The 20,647-nt window shown below is 41.3% G+C and overlaps 3 protein-coding genes across 3 annotated transcripts; 2 read left to right on the top strand and 1 right to left on the bottom strand.

Annotated features, from left to right (window-relative positions):
- The first annotated feature begins 439 nt into the window (after positions 1-439).
- On the top strand, positions 440-1,160 carry LOC145448011 (uncharacterized). Its single transcript, XM_080326321.1, has 2 exons — positions 440-638; positions 754-1,160. Exons 1-2 carry the CDS (start codon positions 511-513, stop codon positions 929-931), a joined length of 306 nt encoding a protein of 101 aa, XP_080182447.1. The 5' UTR covers positions 440-510; the 3' UTR covers positions 932-1,160.
- Positions 1,161-2,082: 922 nt separating this feature from the next.
- LOC145448002 (mitochondrial sodium/calcium exchanger protein-like) lies at positions 2,083-10,595 on the bottom strand. The gene is made up of 15 exons (XM_080326311.1): positions 10,320-10,595; positions 9,671-9,826; positions 8,454-8,506; positions 8,328-8,385; positions 8,082-8,193; positions 7,855-8,022; positions 7,292-7,381; positions 7,161-7,233; positions 6,396-6,511; positions 5,096-5,208; positions 4,904-5,036; positions 3,501-3,619; positions 3,210-3,444; positions 2,772-2,839; positions 2,083-2,662 (listed from the first exon to the last, which is right to left on the bottom strand). The coding sequence occupies exons 1-15, from the start codon at positions 10,440-10,442 to the stop codon at positions 2,477-2,479; spliced, it is 1,803 nt and encodes a 600-aa protein (XP_080182437.1). The 5' UTR covers positions 10,443-10,595; the 3' UTR covers positions 2,083-2,476.
- Positions 10,596-11,093: 498 nt separating this feature from the next.
- Positions 11,094-19,997, top strand: LOC145447998 (uncharacterized). The gene is made up of 3 exons (XM_080326307.1): positions 11,094-14,492; positions 17,015-17,145; positions 18,976-19,997. Exons 1-3 carry the CDS (start codon positions 12,059-12,061, stop codon positions 19,885-19,887), a joined length of 3,477 nt encoding a protein of 1,158 aa, XP_080182433.1. The 5' UTR covers positions 11,094-12,058; the 3' UTR covers positions 19,888-19,997.
- Positions 19,998-20,647: the final 650 nt, after the last annotated feature.

The following is a 20,647-nucleotide window of genomic DNA, read 5'->3' as shown; positions in this document are numbered from 1 at the left end:
GCTGTACCACCAAGTCACGTTAACTGAGGTTCCGTGAGTTGAGTACAGCTGGATGGGTGTACCAGATCAAATAAACAAAATGATTTGAAACTGCTGCGGACGGGATAAGACACATGCGCAAGCGCACTCAATGACAAGTATGAAATAGGAACGAGAAATCCAAATGCTGTGCTATACGCTAAGGCATAGGCCAAATCGAATGCTGAAAAATGTGATCAGGTAGTTCGAACGCTAGTTACTATTTAGCGAGTTCTTGCGACAAATCAATATGACGGTAGTCTCTCAATTTTAATGTGACATTATCACGATACGCTAAACCACTCCTGTAAAGCCGTAACGAAATCCAGCCTGTAGCCGTTCTTTCATTGCACAATCGCACAAAAGAATTCAGACGGTAAGCGAACGCGAGCATTGAGTACCACAATACCATTGTTTCGTCTCTCAACAATCGATTATAAGGAATCTGGCGATTAAGATCGTCGTTGTGGGCCTGTTAGGTAGATTGGCATCATGCCCCCAGGACGATCATTCGGGACGATTCCCAAGAGCCGGCTCAAGTTGGGCCACCAGAAGTTAACCGAATATGAAATAGAACAATCAGTGGAACGATTGCGAAGACCGACTTCTCAGAAAGTGAAGTAAGTGGACTAATAGAGACAGCTTTCGTGCGAATATCCGGGCCATTACAAATTTCACTACATCACGTTTTGTAACGATCACCGGCACCAGTTGTGATAATTTACGTTTTTTTAGACGATGGTGGCCAGCTGAGCATAAGCACAGGCGAGCGGAAGAAGCTGAAATATCCAAAATAGTGGATCGCCTATACGCCAACTCAGCCAGTAAAGCGACAGACGCTAACCGAGTTCCGAAGGGAAGGATACGAAATATGGGAATAGTCAACAGCTTCGCTTGGAAGGGCTACAACTAGGCTAAAACACAGTTATCACAATGATGCGCAAACCGTACGGTGACCCATATTTCAGCTCTTAATGGACGACTTATAAGCTTTTTAACCCCGACGTCTCTGGTTGGATTCACCCCCCTCGGCAGCCATAGCCTCACGAGCCCAGATATCATAGCCGGACAACTCGAGTAGGCTGTAGTAATGCGTCACGTATTTGTTTCTAACAAATAAAACCATGCAGCAATGTTCATAACTCGTTGTTTTATTCGATATTAGCAAGCGGAACTTCCATACGGTAGCTTGATAACCGTACCGTGCTAGTGGTAACTGTCAGTCGGTCATGTAATGAGAATTCCCAACTATTCGCTGTGGCCATAGGCATGATAACTAAGGATGGAAAAATTGCATCAAGGACGCGAAGTGCTAACGCAGTGAAATAGTATGGTATGACATCACAGCCGAGTTGAAAATGCACCCTTCTACTCGGCAATGCCCCCACCCATACCAATGCAGGGTTGTAATGACTCAAGCCATGACTCGACTTGATTCGAGTCATTTTCTCAAAATTAGGAAATGACTCGAGTCAATCTGTGTATTGACTCGACTTGGACTCGAGTCTTTGCGCATGACTCGAGACTCAGACGGCCAAGACCGACATTATTGTAATTGCGAAGAACAGTAAACTAACCACGCTATTGGGATTTCGTCTATTGGTACTGGCACTTAAAAATGCGACCAAAAACTGCTAAAATGAGGAAAATCAGTATATTATACATGCGAACCATTCGATATCACCAAAAAGAATTTTAAAAAGTGATTACAACTGGAAACTGGGCAATCAACACAATGACTTGGACTCAAGTCAATACCACGACTCGGACCTCTGCTCGCTGACTTGTACTCAGTGGTGAATTGAAAATGACTTGAGTCAAAACTATAAGAGAGATTGACTTGTGACTCGGAGCCTTGGTTACAACCCTGTACCAATGTCAAAGCTACTTCAGTCCACGTACACGGGTTAGTCTAAAGTTGTGATAGAAACGCTATTTCTGTAACTGGATCCACCCACCCCGTACCCTCCACATTACTGAAGATATCAACACAGCAATCATTGTTTTCTATGATAACCAGATCTACCCACCCTACACCCTCCATATGCTGAAGATATTAACGCATTATATAGGAAAATTCATTCATAACAACCAATAAAATCATTGAATAAAATGTAGCGAGCCGAATATGATATTTTGAAATCATAAATGCACATTGCACAATTGCACGCCGAGCCAAATCAGTGACTGCATTTCGATACCAATATATTGAAATAATTGTGATGAAAAATAATTAGCACCGAAAATGTGCCAGTATAAATCTTGGGGTACCAGTAAGGATGAACGTTAGCTGAGAGATTTATTGAAAAATTACAACAAGGCACACTGAACGGAACTAAGGGATCAAAATTGCATAGGTAATTCGGTGTGTATTCATTAAAGCATATTGCTGTTCCAATATTGCACGTAAAATTAGTATTATATCATGGATATGGAATTGGAAAAATTTAGAGAAATATCACCAATCTATAATATGAATGCCTGCCAGAATGACAATTGGAAGATATACCACATAGAGTAAGATTAGCAAGACACCATAGGACTTGGTCATTTGAAATTTCCGCAACGGCACCACAACGAAGGAAAATGCCAGACTGAAGAGGAGACTGCTGACCAGAATCTGCTCCACAGCGGTGAACTGAATCTGAACAGACATAACCAGTATGTTACAACAGACCACAAAAAGAATTTCCTGGCCATCTCCGCACCGGGATACATATCAACTAGCAAATTTTCCATGGAAGAGCACTTACCTCAATTGGGTTGCCTTTGTTAGTAATAATAGCGATGGTACACGGGAGTCCGATGCCTATAATTAGATCTTAATAAGAGATCGTTAAGTCTCATACACAAAAGCATAAAGATTGTGGATTGGTGATAATCCTATGTTACAAAGTATAGATCTCTATGAGGCAGGTAAATAATACTGTGATCAGCAGCGTTATGGGTATGAACTGTTGTATGAACCAGTAGGGGTTACATCATTAACTGATGTTACTTGTGTACCACAGTTTAGGGACCAATGTTCAACAATGATGGTATGCCATAGTATCAGGTTGTGATTATTGCGACAATAGAAATGTGTACTACAGATAAAATTACATTCGGGCGATTCCACTATTAGTGGACACCATCGTTTTGTGATTCTCACAATACCGTCAAAACCAGTTGATGCATTAGGAAAAGGATACTGAAAAACGGCCCTCCAAAGCATGCCGAAATAGCCATCCTCGCCAATCCCTGCTTAGCGAGTGTAACATCCGCCACCGTGTCGCCGATAGAGTTTCCCCAAGCCAGAAAAGTAAGGCCCATGATAACGTTCGAGACATTGATCAAGGCGCCGAATGTTTGCAGCAAATTAACTATTTCATTCGCCACGCAGTAGGTCCACAGTACGGAAGCCACAAATCCGACATATGCGAAAACCTAAGAGAGAAGATGGTATGTCACCAAAAGCCCACGATATATCTTCTTTGCCATACCCAGTAATACTTTGGTCTTCTCAATTCCGAGGAAGTTAACCAAACTAATGTTGCAAACGTGGCGCCGGCAATCAGAAATATAGACCATAGCGGCATCACACCGACTTTAACGAACGCAACTGCAAGAATATATTACATGAGCACATGATTTGGGAATGATGGATAATAATTCATCATACTCATCGCAACAAGAATTTTACATTCATCAGCCACAACGAAGCATATCAGAAATAAACAAAAAAGTACCAGTGCAACTGAAACCGACTGACCGGTAACACATCATGCATGCAAAGATTAAAGCTTCAGTGTCGCACACGCCATGACACATACTATTTTCACAACACATGTGCAGTCACACACCTGATACTAGACTCGTAGCACGTAGAAAGTGGCCACGCTACATATTCAATACCTGTCAAGCCTGCCGATCATCGTCTGCCGTTTCACTAATACTAATTGATGAAAAATGTGAATAATATTCAGGTGATTTCTACTCACTTGCAAGAAGTAGAGATTTTCAAGACATGTCAAAACCGCTTTAATTAGAAAACCAGAGGACTGAAAATTTCCCTGTAAGTAGTTTGAAAAAGTAGACTGAAGACGTATACTCGCCAATCTCCCAAAATGACTACTTATACTACAACGTAGGTGCCTTTGTCAAAGTTTTATTCGGTTATTGCGCTACAGTGCGTAAACCGCTGCATTTCACGACAATTTTATTACTCAAAATCTATCCACATAACACTTTCTACTTCACAAAATCTAAATACGCCAGCCAAGTCTGTGCCTACAGAAGGAGTTCGTATACCATCTAAAAATAGTAGCCTACATTAAGCTTAAGCTCTCTCTCTTTGCCCTGATTATTCTAATTACATGCCGGTGACGGCGTATTTTGTGATACAATTGTTGATATACAATGTTCTTTCAAATTCCCTACTAGTTGCCATTTAACTGTATATTGGAAATCTATAATGTAAAAAGATTCAAAAACTGTTGAAGTGACATAACATAACCACTGGAGAAACAAGCTCAAGTAGACAAAACATATTTGAGACCGAGATGATTATGGCTTTGGATTTGACTGAAAACATATTCAAGATCTAGGCTGGATTTGGATAGATTATGGACTTTATTTTCAAGCTGGATAACGGTTTGGATAGGGAGATGGAAATTCCGATCATTTTCAATTTAGTACCACAGATTTTAGTCACTGCAGGATTTGGACTTGGATTTGAATCTCAAATCCACTCATAGCTGTTCTGAGTACCGCAGAGACGAGAAGTTCCGCTTCTATACGGTAGAGTTGATAGCAATTCCTCATATTGCTACACATTTTTTGCCTCAATATCTAGTTTTAAAACGTCGCTCGCAGGTTAGCATCGAAATGAAAGGAATGATCTCACCTTTGGCAGCGAATACGCAAAACATCGGCGACAACACACAATGGCAACAGGTCAACGTTCTGCTCCAGTCATTAACATCTGGGTCGGCGCTGACCACGGGTACCGTCAGTTTGCATAAGAACTTGATCGGGGCCTGGCAGATTACAGCGAGTATATCAAATTGATCGCCAAACGCAAAAGCACTCTACAAACCTGCAGGACTTCGATTGCTTTGAACGGGAACGACATCTCTTTCCAATCGGTGCCGGCGAGCGGGTTGATGAGCGACCAGACTTTGGAAGATGCCGAGTACACAACGGTGGATCCTGCGCATGCGACGTCAGGGCAGCATGAATGATTTGGAAAGTTCAAATATGAGCACAAAATTGATGCCAGTTATACATTATGTTACCGATAATTAGATATCATTTTTTAGACTGTACCAATTTCATTGCGCTTCGATACAATGCTGTAGGTTGATCACTGTGTCACAGAAATTTTATTTCTGCCCGTGTTGGGAACGAGTCATTACAAGACATTGCACATTTTGACTGGAGTCAAGCCAAGTCACTCGATTTTCAAAGTTGACTCAAGTCAAGTCAAGTTAAATTTTCAAAGCAAGAGGCATGATTCAAAGTCGTTGCGTTTTGCTAGCTGATTGGAACAAAAATGAGTCAACGTTTATTCAGAATCGAGGAACGAATAGAGAGTGACATATAGAGGCAAAACGGCTATGTGGCGCTCACGCAGACATGGAGCTTCTGTACTGCGTAAGTAACTCTCTAGCCTCAATCATTAATTCATCAGCCGAAATAGAGGATAGAATATGAAGCCTCCCTCAAGTTGAAACAAATTGATATAATAGTCTAGTAAGCCTACACATCCACTAGCTCTAATTATTAACGAGCGATATAAACAACATTTGTTCAATACATGGTGGTTGGTCAAGATGAGTGCTGAGCACCGTGAGCAGTCTATAGAACTGAGGTACCTTACTATTATATTACTTTACTACCAGTTTACGACGACGGAAAGTGACCCGAGTCATCCCAACACCGGTTTCTACTAACATGTGTCGCATTCCGTTATGTGTTTTGGATGCTGTGATACAGTCGGTCGATGTTTCAGGCTACCGCATGACGGGAAGGAAGAGTAGAAACTAGAATTTCAGTGCTAAAAAATGTTGTCTCTCAAGACTCAACACGAATCATTACAATTGATACTTGGGATCATTGTGTCTAGCGATGTCCATATTGATACCACCACTACCCCTTTACATATAATATCAGCAACTAATTGAACAGATTCCGCCTGGGCGCCTGTTACAAACAATAGCAAGCATACATAACTTACAAGTAGTTGGGACATGATAACTAGTTTAATTCACAACATGAAAGTTCAATGGTGAAATTTCGCATATAAAAGATTCTGATGTGTATAGAAACATCAAAGTCAACGGGATCATATGCCGTAAGATAGATGCACATTCAATGTATGTAATAGGACATTTTACCATCACTGTGTACGGAGTCAATTTCATCCGAGTTGATGCCTCTATCCCGCATTTCTCTGTTGTGTTCATGCGATGCCCGAATAGGTTGCGCGATCCAATCTTCTTGCGAGGAATCTCTGTCAAACGGGCTGGATATTACACAACTTCAATTTGAAGAGGGGCCAAAAATTCAGAAGTGATATTATTGGCAAATCAATTCAACAGCTACTCTTGACTTTTGCTCACGAATCCATCGAACTTCAAACTGCACAATGTATGCGTCAAAACTCAAAATATATTCTACGACACTTTGTGTTGGTTTGTGTAACTTCTGCTCTATGCCATATGTTCTAAACTACTGGTCCGCGGACCGGTGCCGATCGGTGGCTAGTTTCATGCCGGCCTGCCATATATATTACAATTTGATATCTCAATTCCAAAATGGAAGAAGTTGGACGCTTTTCCATTAATTAGAGAAATAAAACATCAAATTTTTCAATATATATAATAGGTAAAATATATATTTTTGTCTGGTGTCGCAATATAGAGTTCATGATCGACGTCGGTCGCACGTCACAATGGTGCAAGTGTTATATAACACTGTGTAAAAGTAGCATATATATTACATTGGAGTTGTATGCATTCAGCACTGCTCTACGCTACTACATAAATGACCATAAATCAATGTGTTATTGAATTGCAAGTCAAAAATAAGCTCAATGCTACCTCTTAGAGACAAAGTAAACTTTCAAATTTGTTAAACAATACGATATGGAGGATACTCACTGTGATGATCTTTGATTAGTGTTTTCACGATTACTTAGTAGCCCAGTTGTTTCATTTGGATCCTCCGTTCCCTCTGAAAAGTAAACCGCCATCAAAATCGACACATAACATGACTAGCTGGCAATGCCTACCTTCATGGCTTTGCCATTTCCGTATTTTTTGATTAACGTACCGTCCTAACAGTACCACAACCACATACACGACATAAAACGCAAGAAAACCTGTCACGAAGAAAGGAAAATTCAACACGACACCGTAATTTAATTTATTTAATGCGCACCGATATTTGAAATGTGAATTTCCAGTCATATGAAATCAATGGTACTCTTTTAAGAATGGTAAATATACTTTTGAACCTCAAATATTTGTGGCACAGACGGGGATACCAAATTAATTATGAAGTTGTGTTCAGGTGTTAAGAAGCTTGTTGCCAAGCAAATATTTTTGAAGCAGTGTCCCAAACCAGCTTTTCAAATCTACCTGACAGCCCCAGACATCGAGACTGGTACATCTGCTCACACTAGAATTTTTTAGTCACCGAACAGCTTTTGCTCTTTATATCTTCTTATATATTATTATTGCGCTGCCAAGTTATAAACGGGAAAAGTGACTATATCTATATGGATCGCAGAATATTTCAGAGCCGTCATGTCCTGACCAGACTCGCGAGTATCATGAGTACAGCAACACTTACCCAAAGAGTTTTTCAAATCGATCTGTCCCTTATAAAGGAGACAGTATGTCCAAAAAACAGCGGCAAGATAAAAAATCACATCTCTCAAGAAGGGTCTCTGCGCCAAGGAGAAAGGTGTGGTTATCGCAACCGATCCTGCCACTATGGTAGTGACAAATACTCCAGCCCCTGAATGCAATCACAGTAGCATACCATGGAGATATTTTATAACGTGTACAATAATTTACCTAATAGAGCTCCAATGGCTACACCTGACGAGCTTGGATTGCTGTTAGTAAATGCAGCGACGGCACTAAAGATATCCGGAGCACCATTTCCAAATGCAACAACGGTTATTCCGTTGATTGGAGATTGGGTTAAGAAAGCATACAAAAGTTGATGCAGACCTCAATCAATAACAGATGTAGTAAAATCATGATAATTTCTGATGTATTCAACAGAGACACTTATTATTATATCGTTGAAAAGGATATTGCGATGTTCTGGCTTAATTTCAAGTTGTGAGCGATGAATTCCAGTGCAGGACAGAAACTGGAAACAAAAATAGATACGCCTGTAAACAACTAAGATTAAATATAGCAAGTCATTTATTCACTTACAAGCTCTCCGCAGTGGTTCCTAGTGCGATGAACAAATAAATAAGCCAAGTACCCTGCAAAAAATAGAATGCAAAAATAAGCACGCACAATATTTGATCACATTGCATCACGGTATTTACTGATCAAATATGCAGATAATGAAGACGCTAAATTGAAAAAATCAAACATAGGTCTACCAACAGTTGCTAGTTTGCTTGATAGTGTTGGTGCTCTTGGATTGTAAATTACCAGGAAAGATGGCAAATGACCAAGCATTGGCGTTGCAAATGACCAAGAAAGTCAAATAAACCTGACCAAACTCCAAAAATCCATATTTTCGGCCAATACCAGGAACATCCCCTCCCACGATTACAGTTACAGATATAGTAACATTTGTTTACAATAAGTAGCAAAGCGCCGTAGATAAGTTACTGATGAACAGCAGACGGGCTGTAAATGTTCACAACCTCTAAAAATTTAGGGAAAAGTGACAACCCAGATAAAAGCAGGAATATGATAGAATTTGCAAGAATCCCAGACATCGCAGATGCAGACTATAACACTAAAAGCCCGGGCAAATCCTGATGTATGGCAACCCAGTCCAGACCAGATCTCGCTTGCAACACAAAAAGGCAATAATTGTAGGATTCAAATCTGACGACTTTGTATAGGCTAGCTAGCTAAACTCACAAAATACACGTTGACGATATGCCTACAAAGTATTGTAAGTGATATCAAGAACACGGAATGAAACGTACTCAGTTCACATAACATAGAACTGTTTAAAGAATAGACCAATAATGGTTCTAAGCCTGTAATATATTATTAGCTGTTTTGCAGTATTGCAAAACTTAAAGTTGCTAGCAATGGACAAGTTCCTATTGATTTCCTTTGACTGATCCGAAGACAGCATACCGTGACATCGACATGAAATGAGATCATAAGGTAGGGTTACCATATTTTGGAAATCTGAAAATAGCACACTTTTTCAGAATTTTCAGACTTGCAAAAAAAATTTCAAATTTCCGGATCAGCTCCCGAATAGCCGTCGGAGCGTTACTTCAGTGCTGATTTACTGTATCTCAGTCGAATTTTGACCTATGTTCAACAAAAATTCTCTAAAAAGAGGACAAAATATCAAAAAATACGACATTTGGGCGTCCTCCGAGGACACTTTCAAAAAAGTCAAAAAAGAGGACATATGGTAACCCTATCATAAGGCTGACTTGGAAACGTACATAAAGGACATAGACACCAGGAAGCATCTCTGGCTTGACATGGCAAAGGGCAAATTTTATGTAATTGACGAAGCCCTCATCCATCTGGCAGTCTTCTGCTGAAGATACGAAGTGGCATATTTCGGTTGAATTCGTCAGGGAGTGGTAGCTGCGACACTGAAAACGTTAAAAGGGATACATTTAGTCAAGAATTGAAATAACAACTTCTGAAAACGTTCAGTCTGGAGTCTGCTGTAACCAGGCGAGAGCAGAATTGGTGGCAACGTCACACGCAACTTTTTGTTTAATTACGGATCACCTACTTATTCTATGCAAGAACCCTTGTCACGTTCAATCTCATTTCCGAAAACAAGCACGGTTTCCAGTCTGAAAACCAGGAAGAATTGTATGGAATCGGTGTCCTACTGTGCTTACACTAAGTTTAATTTTTCAAATATTTTTTATAAAATTACTTCAACTTCCAACTTGGAGAATCATCGCTGCTCACCAGATATATCAGGCAAAACGTACCGAGATGTGACACGGTTTCAGAGCTATATTGAATTGGGCTCAGACATTAGATTGCGCCATAGCGCTGAGGCTTTTCTATAAGTTTAATCTTCAACTTCAAGAAGAATATAGAATGTTATACAGAAATGAATGAACTCACTTCCTTCGGGCTTGGGTCACTTTCCATTTCGAGTTGAGGAGTAAACTTGGCAACATCAGTATAGTTCCCTGAGCAGACAGTACGACATACAGCAAGTATGGCCAGTGGAATAAATAATCTCATGCGAGATGACGGCTGCAACAACGTATACCCATCGCTAACCTGCAATCAAGCATCACACAATGATCGAACAATCATCATATGTGTGCAGTAAGGCACAAGAAATTTAGTTAGTCATTGCCTTGCGCCGTCCAACTGCAAGTAGCCTGTGGGAGTAGCAATCTCACACTGCATACCGGCAGGCTGGCTGCAACTACAACAACAAACTACAGTATGAATGAAACCGGAGATCGCCGGAAACCGCATCTGTGATAATGCTCAACAGTCCAAGTCCATCACTGAGCAGTCGGGATGGCGTTTTTGCTTCGAACCTTCCTCATATCCCATTAGAATCACGTTGAAATTAATAATTTTCGAAATTTCAGTACCCAAGATATACAAATGAATGAAATTTAACCCCGAACTGGACACGGATTTCGTTCCGAACATTTTGTTCCGACTTTTCTGTTGGAATGTATAAATGCAGTATGATATCCTGTCTGCCGGAAGATGAACTCTAAGCATCCAATTTATGACCAGAACGTAGTGGGTTGTACGAACCCGCATTTAAGAAGGTAAAACTTGGCTCATTCTATATTCGTAATTATGGCTCTACAGCAGTCTCGATCTCTTGGCAGAATTCGTCCATTTGATTCCCGCGTGATTTGCAATTTGCAAAACAATAGGCTAATCGTTTGTTATTGATAAGCGTTATCAGATAAGGTCGGTGACAGCAAGGAAGGTTGGTGCGATTGCATGCAGAATAAGGAAAGTCGCTGCCTGGAGTCCGGACAGTGGGCAAGGACAATCGGCTCATAAAATACAGATCTATATTCCGTATTCCAATCAATAATACCGTAATAATTCCACATGTTAGAATACTTGTTTTTCATCATTTTAACACTACAAAAATGCGATAAAATGAAAAGATAGGAAGGAGTCGAAATGCCCTGCTATGGGGCCTTTAGTATTTCAATCGGAGCTTATAAATACAAATCTGATTTTATTATGATTATGAACTTCAGGCTTAGTTATCAAAGCGGCTATTTATTGCCCATGTTATAACGGCGATTAACAGTGTTGTGGTGTGGTCAAGTCTATCCTGAATTTTGAGGCACTGACATTTTTTACTCAAGTATGTAGTCATTTCAGAATACTTTATCAATCAAATCAAAATGAAACCCAGTAAAGAAATTATTATATAGTATCAATACCGTGGTCATTAGTCATCTGTTCGACTGAGACGTTCAGAATGCTCTGTGGAGTAGAATATGATGACTGAAAAATAGACCCGGAAATTTTACAAAATCGTTTCATAATTTTCCAAGCAAGTCAATTTAGGTAAGTGACTCGACTCGAGTCAAATCACTTTGTTTAAAAAATGTAAACACGTAAAGCTATACTTGCATGTTGAGACAACAGCGAAGGCAGCTCTCATTTTATTGTCTGTCTTGATCTTGAAGGTTTTTAGACCCGCTAATGTTCTATAGTCACTGGAGCAGAGCCTTTCACCTAAAATCATACTTATACTCTTATCATGCTTAGTTCATGGACTAAACATACACTAGCTCTGAAAATTTTTCAATCCTGGCGAGTGCGGGAATAAATTTGGCTGGCTGCTCTGCCATATTCTTGACGAGATGGAAGACTTTGCAAAGCCTATTGAATGGCTCTACACGCAACATGTCTGCAATGCAATTCAAATGTATTTGGCCGGCCAAGTCGACATTGATTACTACCACAATGTGATCAAGGATCATTCACATCATATGCTACCACAGTCGGTACGACAATCGGACATTCGGGAATATATTCTGGAGTTTCTCACCTGCTTCGAGCAAGCTCACAAGCAAAAGGAAGAGGTCACGTACAAAGAGAGATACCAATTTATGGTGCAGGGTATCTCCCAACTGGAACTCGCTTCGCAATCGGTCGACGAGTTACCTGCGAGCAGCAATAGCGAAGCTAAAGAAATACTGAAGAAGTTGATTGACAAAGTGTCAGCCCGAACTGTGATCGCATCGTCGGAAAACATAGCAGAGTCTAGAGTTCTTTATAAACGATACAAACACAAGATGACTTCGCCGCAACAGCATGCCTGTGAGTGTGTTCTAAAGGGATTGTTACCTGCAGATAAATGGTTGAAGTCCAACACCAAATATGCGGAAGGAATAAAAGAGCTCGTTAAAAAGTTCATGCTCCTATGTCCGAGTACATTTTTAGAGAAAATAGTAGACAAGTTGGATAACCACTCGAAGAAAAACAGTCGCAAAACAAAATCAATGAAACAGCAAGACTCTGTGGCGGAGAACGGGGCCGCATCGTCGGCTGAAGTTTCCGAGGAGCCGCGATCAGTCAAAAATCGAAGCAAGTTAAAAGAAAGAGAGAAAAACGCAGTGAGATCGTCGAGTGACGAAATCACATTGATCCAAATTACGAACGTTAAATCGATGGCACCGTCAGAATCGGTCACCAAACACGTCCCGCCAAATACAAACCGAGAGAACGAGGTAATTTCAGATAGCGACAGTGACGTTTCCAAACCGGGTACCGCCAGAGCTTCGGATGTGACCTCGAAATACTTCACGCCTGAAGTAAACAGCGGGTTGCAACCGTTAAAAGGCGTCAGTTCTCATCCTAGCAGGAATGTCACTTCAAGTCCCAAAGCCATGCCTCCTCCTTTGTTCTATGATAATACAAAACCCGGGGTTCCGTCACCGTCTCGCACAAAAATCGGAAAAGAGCGTTTGCATACGGCTAGTTCCAAGCTCTTAAAAATTCCGATCCAATTCCGAAAAGTTAACAACGCACTAAACCAGTCGATCATTACTACAAGTACGGCGTACTCCTCGCGTACCAGGCACACCTTCACCACTTTGCAAGACGCGTACATTATCATGGGGGTGCGGGCATTCGGGAGAAGATGGCTCGATATATGCCGAAAGTATCCGTTTCCCGATTACCGAACGCCTACCCATTTGAAGGATCGCTGGCGCACACTGTGTAGAAGGGGCGATGTTGAAATCGAAGATGGGAACATCGTGGCTTCTGATAAATACGAGGCGATATTAACTCATGTTTATCGCACTATGGAAGATCGTCAGTCGACCGGAAATTCGAATTTACAACCGAATCGCAGTAAGAACGCGTCGCCTGCAGGCACGTTTGACATAGACGATCTATCGGATGACGGTCATGAAACAACTTCAAAACGCAAGACTGTTCTGGACTGGTTGAATAATAAAAGCAATGCATCGCCGACTCGCGACACGACGCCTGCGCCAGTAGAAAAAGATATACCGCAAACATCCGGAGCCGCCATTGTCGTTTCGGACGACGAAAGTCTACCCTCGATACACGGTTTACGACGCAGATCTACAGAACCCGAATATGTTGAGAACGCAAACGGAAAGCTGCTACCAAACGGTCGTAGCAGAGCGTCTTCCAACCTGTCCACACAAAATGCAAAAGAGGAAAGCGCTTCAAATAAAACGAAACCTAATCCGTCGTTAAATACAAACGATTTAACCCGAGTCGCATCGCGGGAGAACAAGATAGTCGAAGCTAGTTCTCGAGCCTCTAAAATTTCAAACGCGAGTTCAGGATCCACGAGGCAATCCGAAATCGAGGAGACTCCCGATTTGGAAGTACCGGATTCGGGGGCGGAGAAAGACTCGTGTAAAAATCTGTCTGGTCGAATTTCGAACCAAAGTAACCCAGGAGATGGTTTGGACCGAGACATCGGTGTCCGTGAAAAGCGCGCGTCGCCAGAACAGGTCATCGGGAGCTTGTCGAATCAAGAATCCACTCCGGTCGAGGGCAGTCAGAGTAGCGAGTCTGCCGCGTCCATGTCGGCCGAACTGTTTAAAATCACCGAAGGTTCGATCCACCTCGAGCTCTTGCCGGAGTCCGAAATTTCATTTTCCAGCGAAACTTCGTCCGGCGATAATTCCGGCGTCGCTCGAAAGCCGTTTGAAGATAACGTGAAAGCCTGCGACGATCTGCCGGCGTGCGGTAGCGCGCAATTTTTTACTGCGCCCGACTCGCCCGGAAATCGTCTGGAATTGCGTGCAAGTAGGTGTTTGATATGCTGCTGCTATACTTGTACAACTAGATGATTCCCTAGCTAGCCTGTAATCTAATTTTGATCTGGTTCGTGAAATTTTCTATGCACATTAATTTTAATTCCAATATATTAATCTTGTTTTGCTGAAAATACTACTGGAGAACAGTATAATGCAGTGGTTCTCAACCTTTTTGACCGCGCAGACCGGTAAAACTTTGAAAAAAAAACTTTGCAGACCGCCGGACTTTCTAAACCAAAATTGACTTTGATTGAATTTAATTGCGAGTTTACGACAAACGCTTCCAACTTGAATGTAATATTGGTAAATTTAATGGTGTCTTTTTGATGCTAGATATTTATACGTGGTTCTGTCGAAGATTCTGCTAGGCGAAGTCCTGTTGAAGCACACTAACCTGATTGTGATTGTTCGGCATCCTTGAAAGAAATCGGGCATTGCTATTTACAACAGCCTCTATCGTACTGCCAACTGTCGCTTAATTGCAGTGTCGGAATTCAACGAAGTTTGTGTAAAAGTCTCAGTAGCTTTCGCATATAGCTTGTCCGAGCAATTTCTTATAGCACTTGCACTATTGTGGCGTACGCCCAAAGTAGACCATGAACTCTCAATTGTGACACCACACAAATAAATGCGTTTTAAACTTCTACATACGTTTAAAATTTGATGTTTACTTTCTCTAATTAAAGGGGCACTGCACTCTAAAAATGACGTGGTCTCAAATTGAATGGCAAAATGAAAAAAAAATTTTGGCCGCAGCCGTTCCGTCTGAACGCTGCCGTAATGGAGCTGCAATATATTGAAATTTCCACAGCAACTTCACGCTCCAGCAGTCACGCAGAGATCGAACTTTATACAGTTGTCAGCCGATGTTATGAAGGAAATATGTCGTACACGCCAAGGTGGTTCAGATACCGCGTTCAACGGAAGACGTTCAGTCAGAAGATTTATGTCAAAATCGGGCCTAGTGTATTCTATTTCTGTCGTGTACGACATATTTCTTTCATCACATCGGCTGACAACTATATAAAGTTCGATCTCTGAGTGACAAATATGTTTTCACGAAAGTATCAGTGAATATAATTTAGGTAAAGGGGTATTTGTATTTCGCTTTCAATTCCGAGTATCATACTTTGAGTACTAATTACTCCCAGTTCTTTTGTCTGCAGAACATACATGTTGAAGCATAAAAGCAATTCTTTCCGAAAATGAAGCTAGATTAAATATAACTTTTATGATCCACAATATTTGTTATTAACGTATACTAATCGCGCAAAGTGTTGAAACCGTATCCGATACAACTTCTCCGTATTGCTCTTTGCCTAAACTTGGGGCCTTATAATATGGGGTAGGGCGCCATGCCATGATATTCTCTAAAACGGGGTCTTCTAGTAAACATGGGGATAGTATCGTATTTTCATATCAATACTATAATTCGCATCCCACGATGCGAAAGAATGCTTATTCTGTCGAAAATTGATACCTCCTGGGATGCATCAATACGAATCAAGCTCTCTGCTCCTTTCGCATAGCTCAATTTGCAGCTTTTGACAGTCCATGCGAACGAATTAAGACTGTTTTAAAATCTACTTACTTACTTGAGTAGATTTAAAGTCAGTCAATTCTACTTCTACTTCAAGTAGTTTTCGGTGCCTTGTTGAAAAAGTACTTCTACTTGTACTTGAGTATATTTTTTCGTCGCTACTTCTACTTGAGTAGCTTTCTTGACTACTTTGACCACCTCTGGTCATAGCAGAATGTAATACGTCAAAGCTCAAACATGTGCCGAGTATGCCACCAAAAAGAATATAATGCCAGTTATCCAGATCATAAAAGATACTTGAGTATTTTTTCGACCATACCGATTTCATTCCACTTAGTGATAAGGTTGTGGGATAATAATGACTTTGGAAATGTGCTACGTCCACCGTCGATTAACAATCGCAGCTTTGTACCATATGTTTCGTATGCTACGATACCGCCAATCAAGGTTCCAAGGCTTCAACAGTGAAAATTATATCGAACAGAGGTGGTCAAAATTCTACTTCTACTTCAGTTTTAGGTGGCTCGTGGAAGGAGTACTTCTACTCGTACTTGAGTAGCTTTCTTGACTACTTTGACCACCTCTGGAGCCCCTTCACTAGAAAAGCGTCCAACTTCTTGCATTTTGGAATTGAGATATAAAATCCTGACATATCTGACGGGTAACTTGCCACTGACCGGCGGTTGTGAACAAATGGCGCGATGCTCTGTGCAGACATTTGCCATTCTCGGGCTTTTGAGGATGAACTCTGATTTGATATGAACTGAAATTGATTCAATTTTCGAGTGTTCGTGAATTCAGTCATTCTAATCTGATTTGGAAAAATGCCGTGCATCTGTAATTCGAATTCCAGTCTAATTTGGAAAAAAAAAAACGATGTAGGTATAATTCTGATTCAAATCTAATTTGGAATCTCTGGCTGGCCGCAACTGTGTTTACGGAATTTTTCAGCGATATTTTGACGGTGACAGGTACTTCCGAATCGGTGTCGCCGGCGTCGTCAGCGTATTTAACTGCAAACGAGGATACGGAAAGCGTTTTCAGCGAAACTGAGGACGTATCGGGCGACTGTCGAGATGTTACGGTTCAGGAACCTCTGGCGGTGAGTAGGACTATCGCAAGGGACATTGCGTGGAACGCAGTATGCTTTTATGTCAGAGGTGATCCAAGTTGTCATCGGTGCAAGATTTTCCAAGCAATCTTTCTGGTGTTTTGAAGTGACATTGCTAATTAACTGAGATGAACTGAAGTAGCTCTTTCAAGTGAAAATGCCAACAGCTAGCTAAAGCAGGCCTACTTCTTTCTTCTGTTCCCCGCTTAACTAGCCATACTTTACTTCATGCACCCCTTCATTGAAATGAAAGCTAAAAGTAAATGGGATACGCATTGACATATTAATAACACACGAAACGTTGGTGGGATAGCTGACACACTTGTACGTACCCTTGTACGCTTCATAGTTCAAGGAATAATCAAGCCCTAGGGGGATGGGATGCCACTAGGGATGGTGTGAACCTCTGAAAGGTTCAGGTTCGTGTGATTGCGAACCATTTTGAAAGGTTCTGTGTGAACGCTATCATGAATCTCGTGACGTCACATTGCTAATTCCAACCCAATATTTCAGCGAAGTGATAGCCTATATTAATGTACATGATACCTCAAAACAAATTTCAACCAAAGATGTTATAATGAAGTGAAAATTGTAATATATGAAAAAGGTTCACAGTGCAGAACCTACCAAGGTTCGTTTGTGAACGTGAACCTGTAAATTTCTGAGGTTCACACACACAACGCGAACGTGAACCTCACGTTCACACCATACCTAGATGCCACAGCCTTACACATAATCAACTTGTGGGTCCGCCAAACAAGATTTTGTTGTTAAAGCAGCAATGTAACAAATTGTAACATGCAAATTGGCATTGCAAACTTGGTAAAACCAACCGACATTTTAATGGCCATCTAAAAGTCAATAATTTGCTTGTAACTTTTTTCTCTACATTTTCAAGACAAAGTTCTATGGAAGTGAGATAGAAACATGTTGCTTCCGCAGCTTTTGAGCCCAAAACTAGCTTTCTAGCATAAGCGGGTATCTCGATATGGCAAAATTGGCTATTTTCGGCTCGTTCGGTGAAATTGCACGGCCACTAGAGGGTGCAGGAACCTGAAATTATGATAGAAGTAATTCATTCGAGATTTGAGACCAAATATCAATGCACTTTTTGAAATTCAAATTTTTCTTTTTTTCACTCCACCCTATTAGTTACTCCCGCCATTCACCCGCTTCAAAATTTCAGTGTTTTTTGGCTGTAACTCGTTTTGTGTTCACAATAGAGAAACCTTTCTTCTTGAGACAGACAGAAACATGGTGTTTTGGCAGCTTTTGAGCTATATCATGACTGCACGACCAGTGGTTGTCGAGATGGTCAATTTTACCCCCCCCCCCCTCGCGCCCAGAAATTGGGGGATCGCCGGCTGGAAAATAGGGGCAATCCCCTAAAATCAATTTTATTGCGGTTTTAGGTCATTTGTCGAGATTTAAGAACCCCCTTTTTTCGATTTGAAAAAAAGTTATTTTCACTCCACCCTATTGTACATTGTACATATTTGTAGTGCTGCTAATCATGTTACTTGGGCTTGAAGTACTTACCACTTGCTTAAACAGTTCGGATTTTAGACGACTTCTATAGTTTTCAAAAACTAGGCTAAGAATACTTACCGAAATACCTACCGAATACCTACTGGTACTCGTACTTGATTAGAAATACACGAGTAATGATGTTACAATAATGAATTACTTGACCACACCTGTCAGTAACCCGAACTACTTCGATCACCACATAGGCTACTGTCTAATTCTCTTTACAATGTCCACGACATTTTAGAGCTCTTACTTGATGGTGCATAGGGAAATGAACTGAATTCCTTCTAGGCACCCGACCTGCCAGACAAGCAGACGACGGAATGTGGCGATATGTCCGCGGAAGGCGTACCGTCAACGTCGAAGCCGAAATCCACCCAAGAACTTCTCGAGGCACTGGATTGCGGCAAAAGTGTGTCTGCCGACAATACCGAGACGGGCGGCGAAACATCTTCGCCTGTCCTGACGTCAACTCCAATAGAACCGGTAGATGACACAGAAAACATGCAACAGACACCAAGCGCCGAGAAGTCGCCTATTTCCGGTGGAGATCTTGAAAGTTCCAGCAATGTCGCGAAAGAAAGTTCAGCCGAAAAACGCAAGCCTACCCCTAGGAAGTATTCTTTTAGAAATGTGAGACGACGTAGGACTAGTTCACACGAGTTGCAACCGGTCGCAAACTCGGGTACTGTACGAAAGCGGCCTACTTCCAAGTCGCCTGCTTGTGAAAACATGTCTTCAAGTCCACAGATACAGGACGATAAACCCCAGCCTCGGGTATCGCAGGAGCCTGTCGTTGACGATAACAAGGGTACGGGAAAACGAACACTACCCTACTTGACGCGATCTACAGCAAGTGCAGGTAACCGATCGTCCGAAGAAGCAGATTTAAACGGGCCGTCGAAATATCTCCGAAAAAGAAGGCTGTACGACGCGCCGGGAGTCCCCGTGAAGATGTCGAAAGATGATGCAAAACTGTTTGATGACGCCCCTAAAAAACTCGACCCCGCCTCGTTTGCGAGTGGCGACAGGCGTCGGCAGAGTAGCAGAAAAAAATGGACTGCCGACGAGGATGATAATTTGTTGGCCGGCGTCACGCTGTTCGGCGATGGCATGTGGAAAAGTATCCTCGAGAGGTTTCGCTTCGAAAATCGCACCGCGGTCAACTTGAAGGACAGGTACCGGGTGTTAAAGTATAAGTGACGTGGTTTCTTTGTGTTGGAATTATGCAGTCTTGTCTTGTTTAAAATTATATTACTTTTGTTACACAAGATATCTTCAGTGTTGATTTATTAAATTTCGTGCCTTTCGTACGCAAGATCTTAATGGGAAATGTTGTTTTCGAGCGACATTTCATTGGGGTTAGGGTAACAGATTGAATGATGCGGTATGGGGTGGGATCTACCTCCACTAATATCTAAAATGGAACTTTAACTATATGCTTAATTGTAGCTATATGCTTAATTGATCCTATTATCTCATATATGTTAGGATTACCATATTTTAAGATCCGAAAAAAGAGGACACTTATAAGAAAAGTGGTAAATTTGCAAATTTTCTACCAAAACTTCTGTGTTGACTATAAAAAAGGTCATCACTTTGTCGTGACTCCCTAAAACCCCGTTTTTACGATACTTTTGAGGTATTGAAAAAAAAAGGTCACTCTGATCGACTCCCGCATTACCCACTTTTTTACAGTTCTGGTTACCAATTCTACCTTCCAGTCAACTTTTTCTAAAAAAATAGGACATTTAGGCGTACTCCGATGACACTTTCAATTTTGTGAAAAAAAAGAGGACAAATAGTCTTAAAATAGGACGTATGGTAACCCTAATATATGTGTATCTGAAATATCGATCTGTCTGGGTTTGGCATGAACCGGTGTGTTGTTATGAAGACATGGTGGTATTCTAGTAGCAGGCTTTGATGCTTCAACACCAGTTTCAGACTGCTTCACGCAGAA

Source organism: Botryllus schlosseri, chromosome 10, assembly GCF_051294905.1.
Source record: "Botryllus schlosseri isolate E-star chromosome 10, Bs_hap1, whole genome shotgun sequence".
NCBI lineage: Eukaryota > Metazoa > Chordata > Ascidiacea > Stolidobranchia > Styelidae > Botryllus > Botryllus schlosseri.
This window is presented reverse-complemented; position numbering and strand designations above follow the sequence as displayed.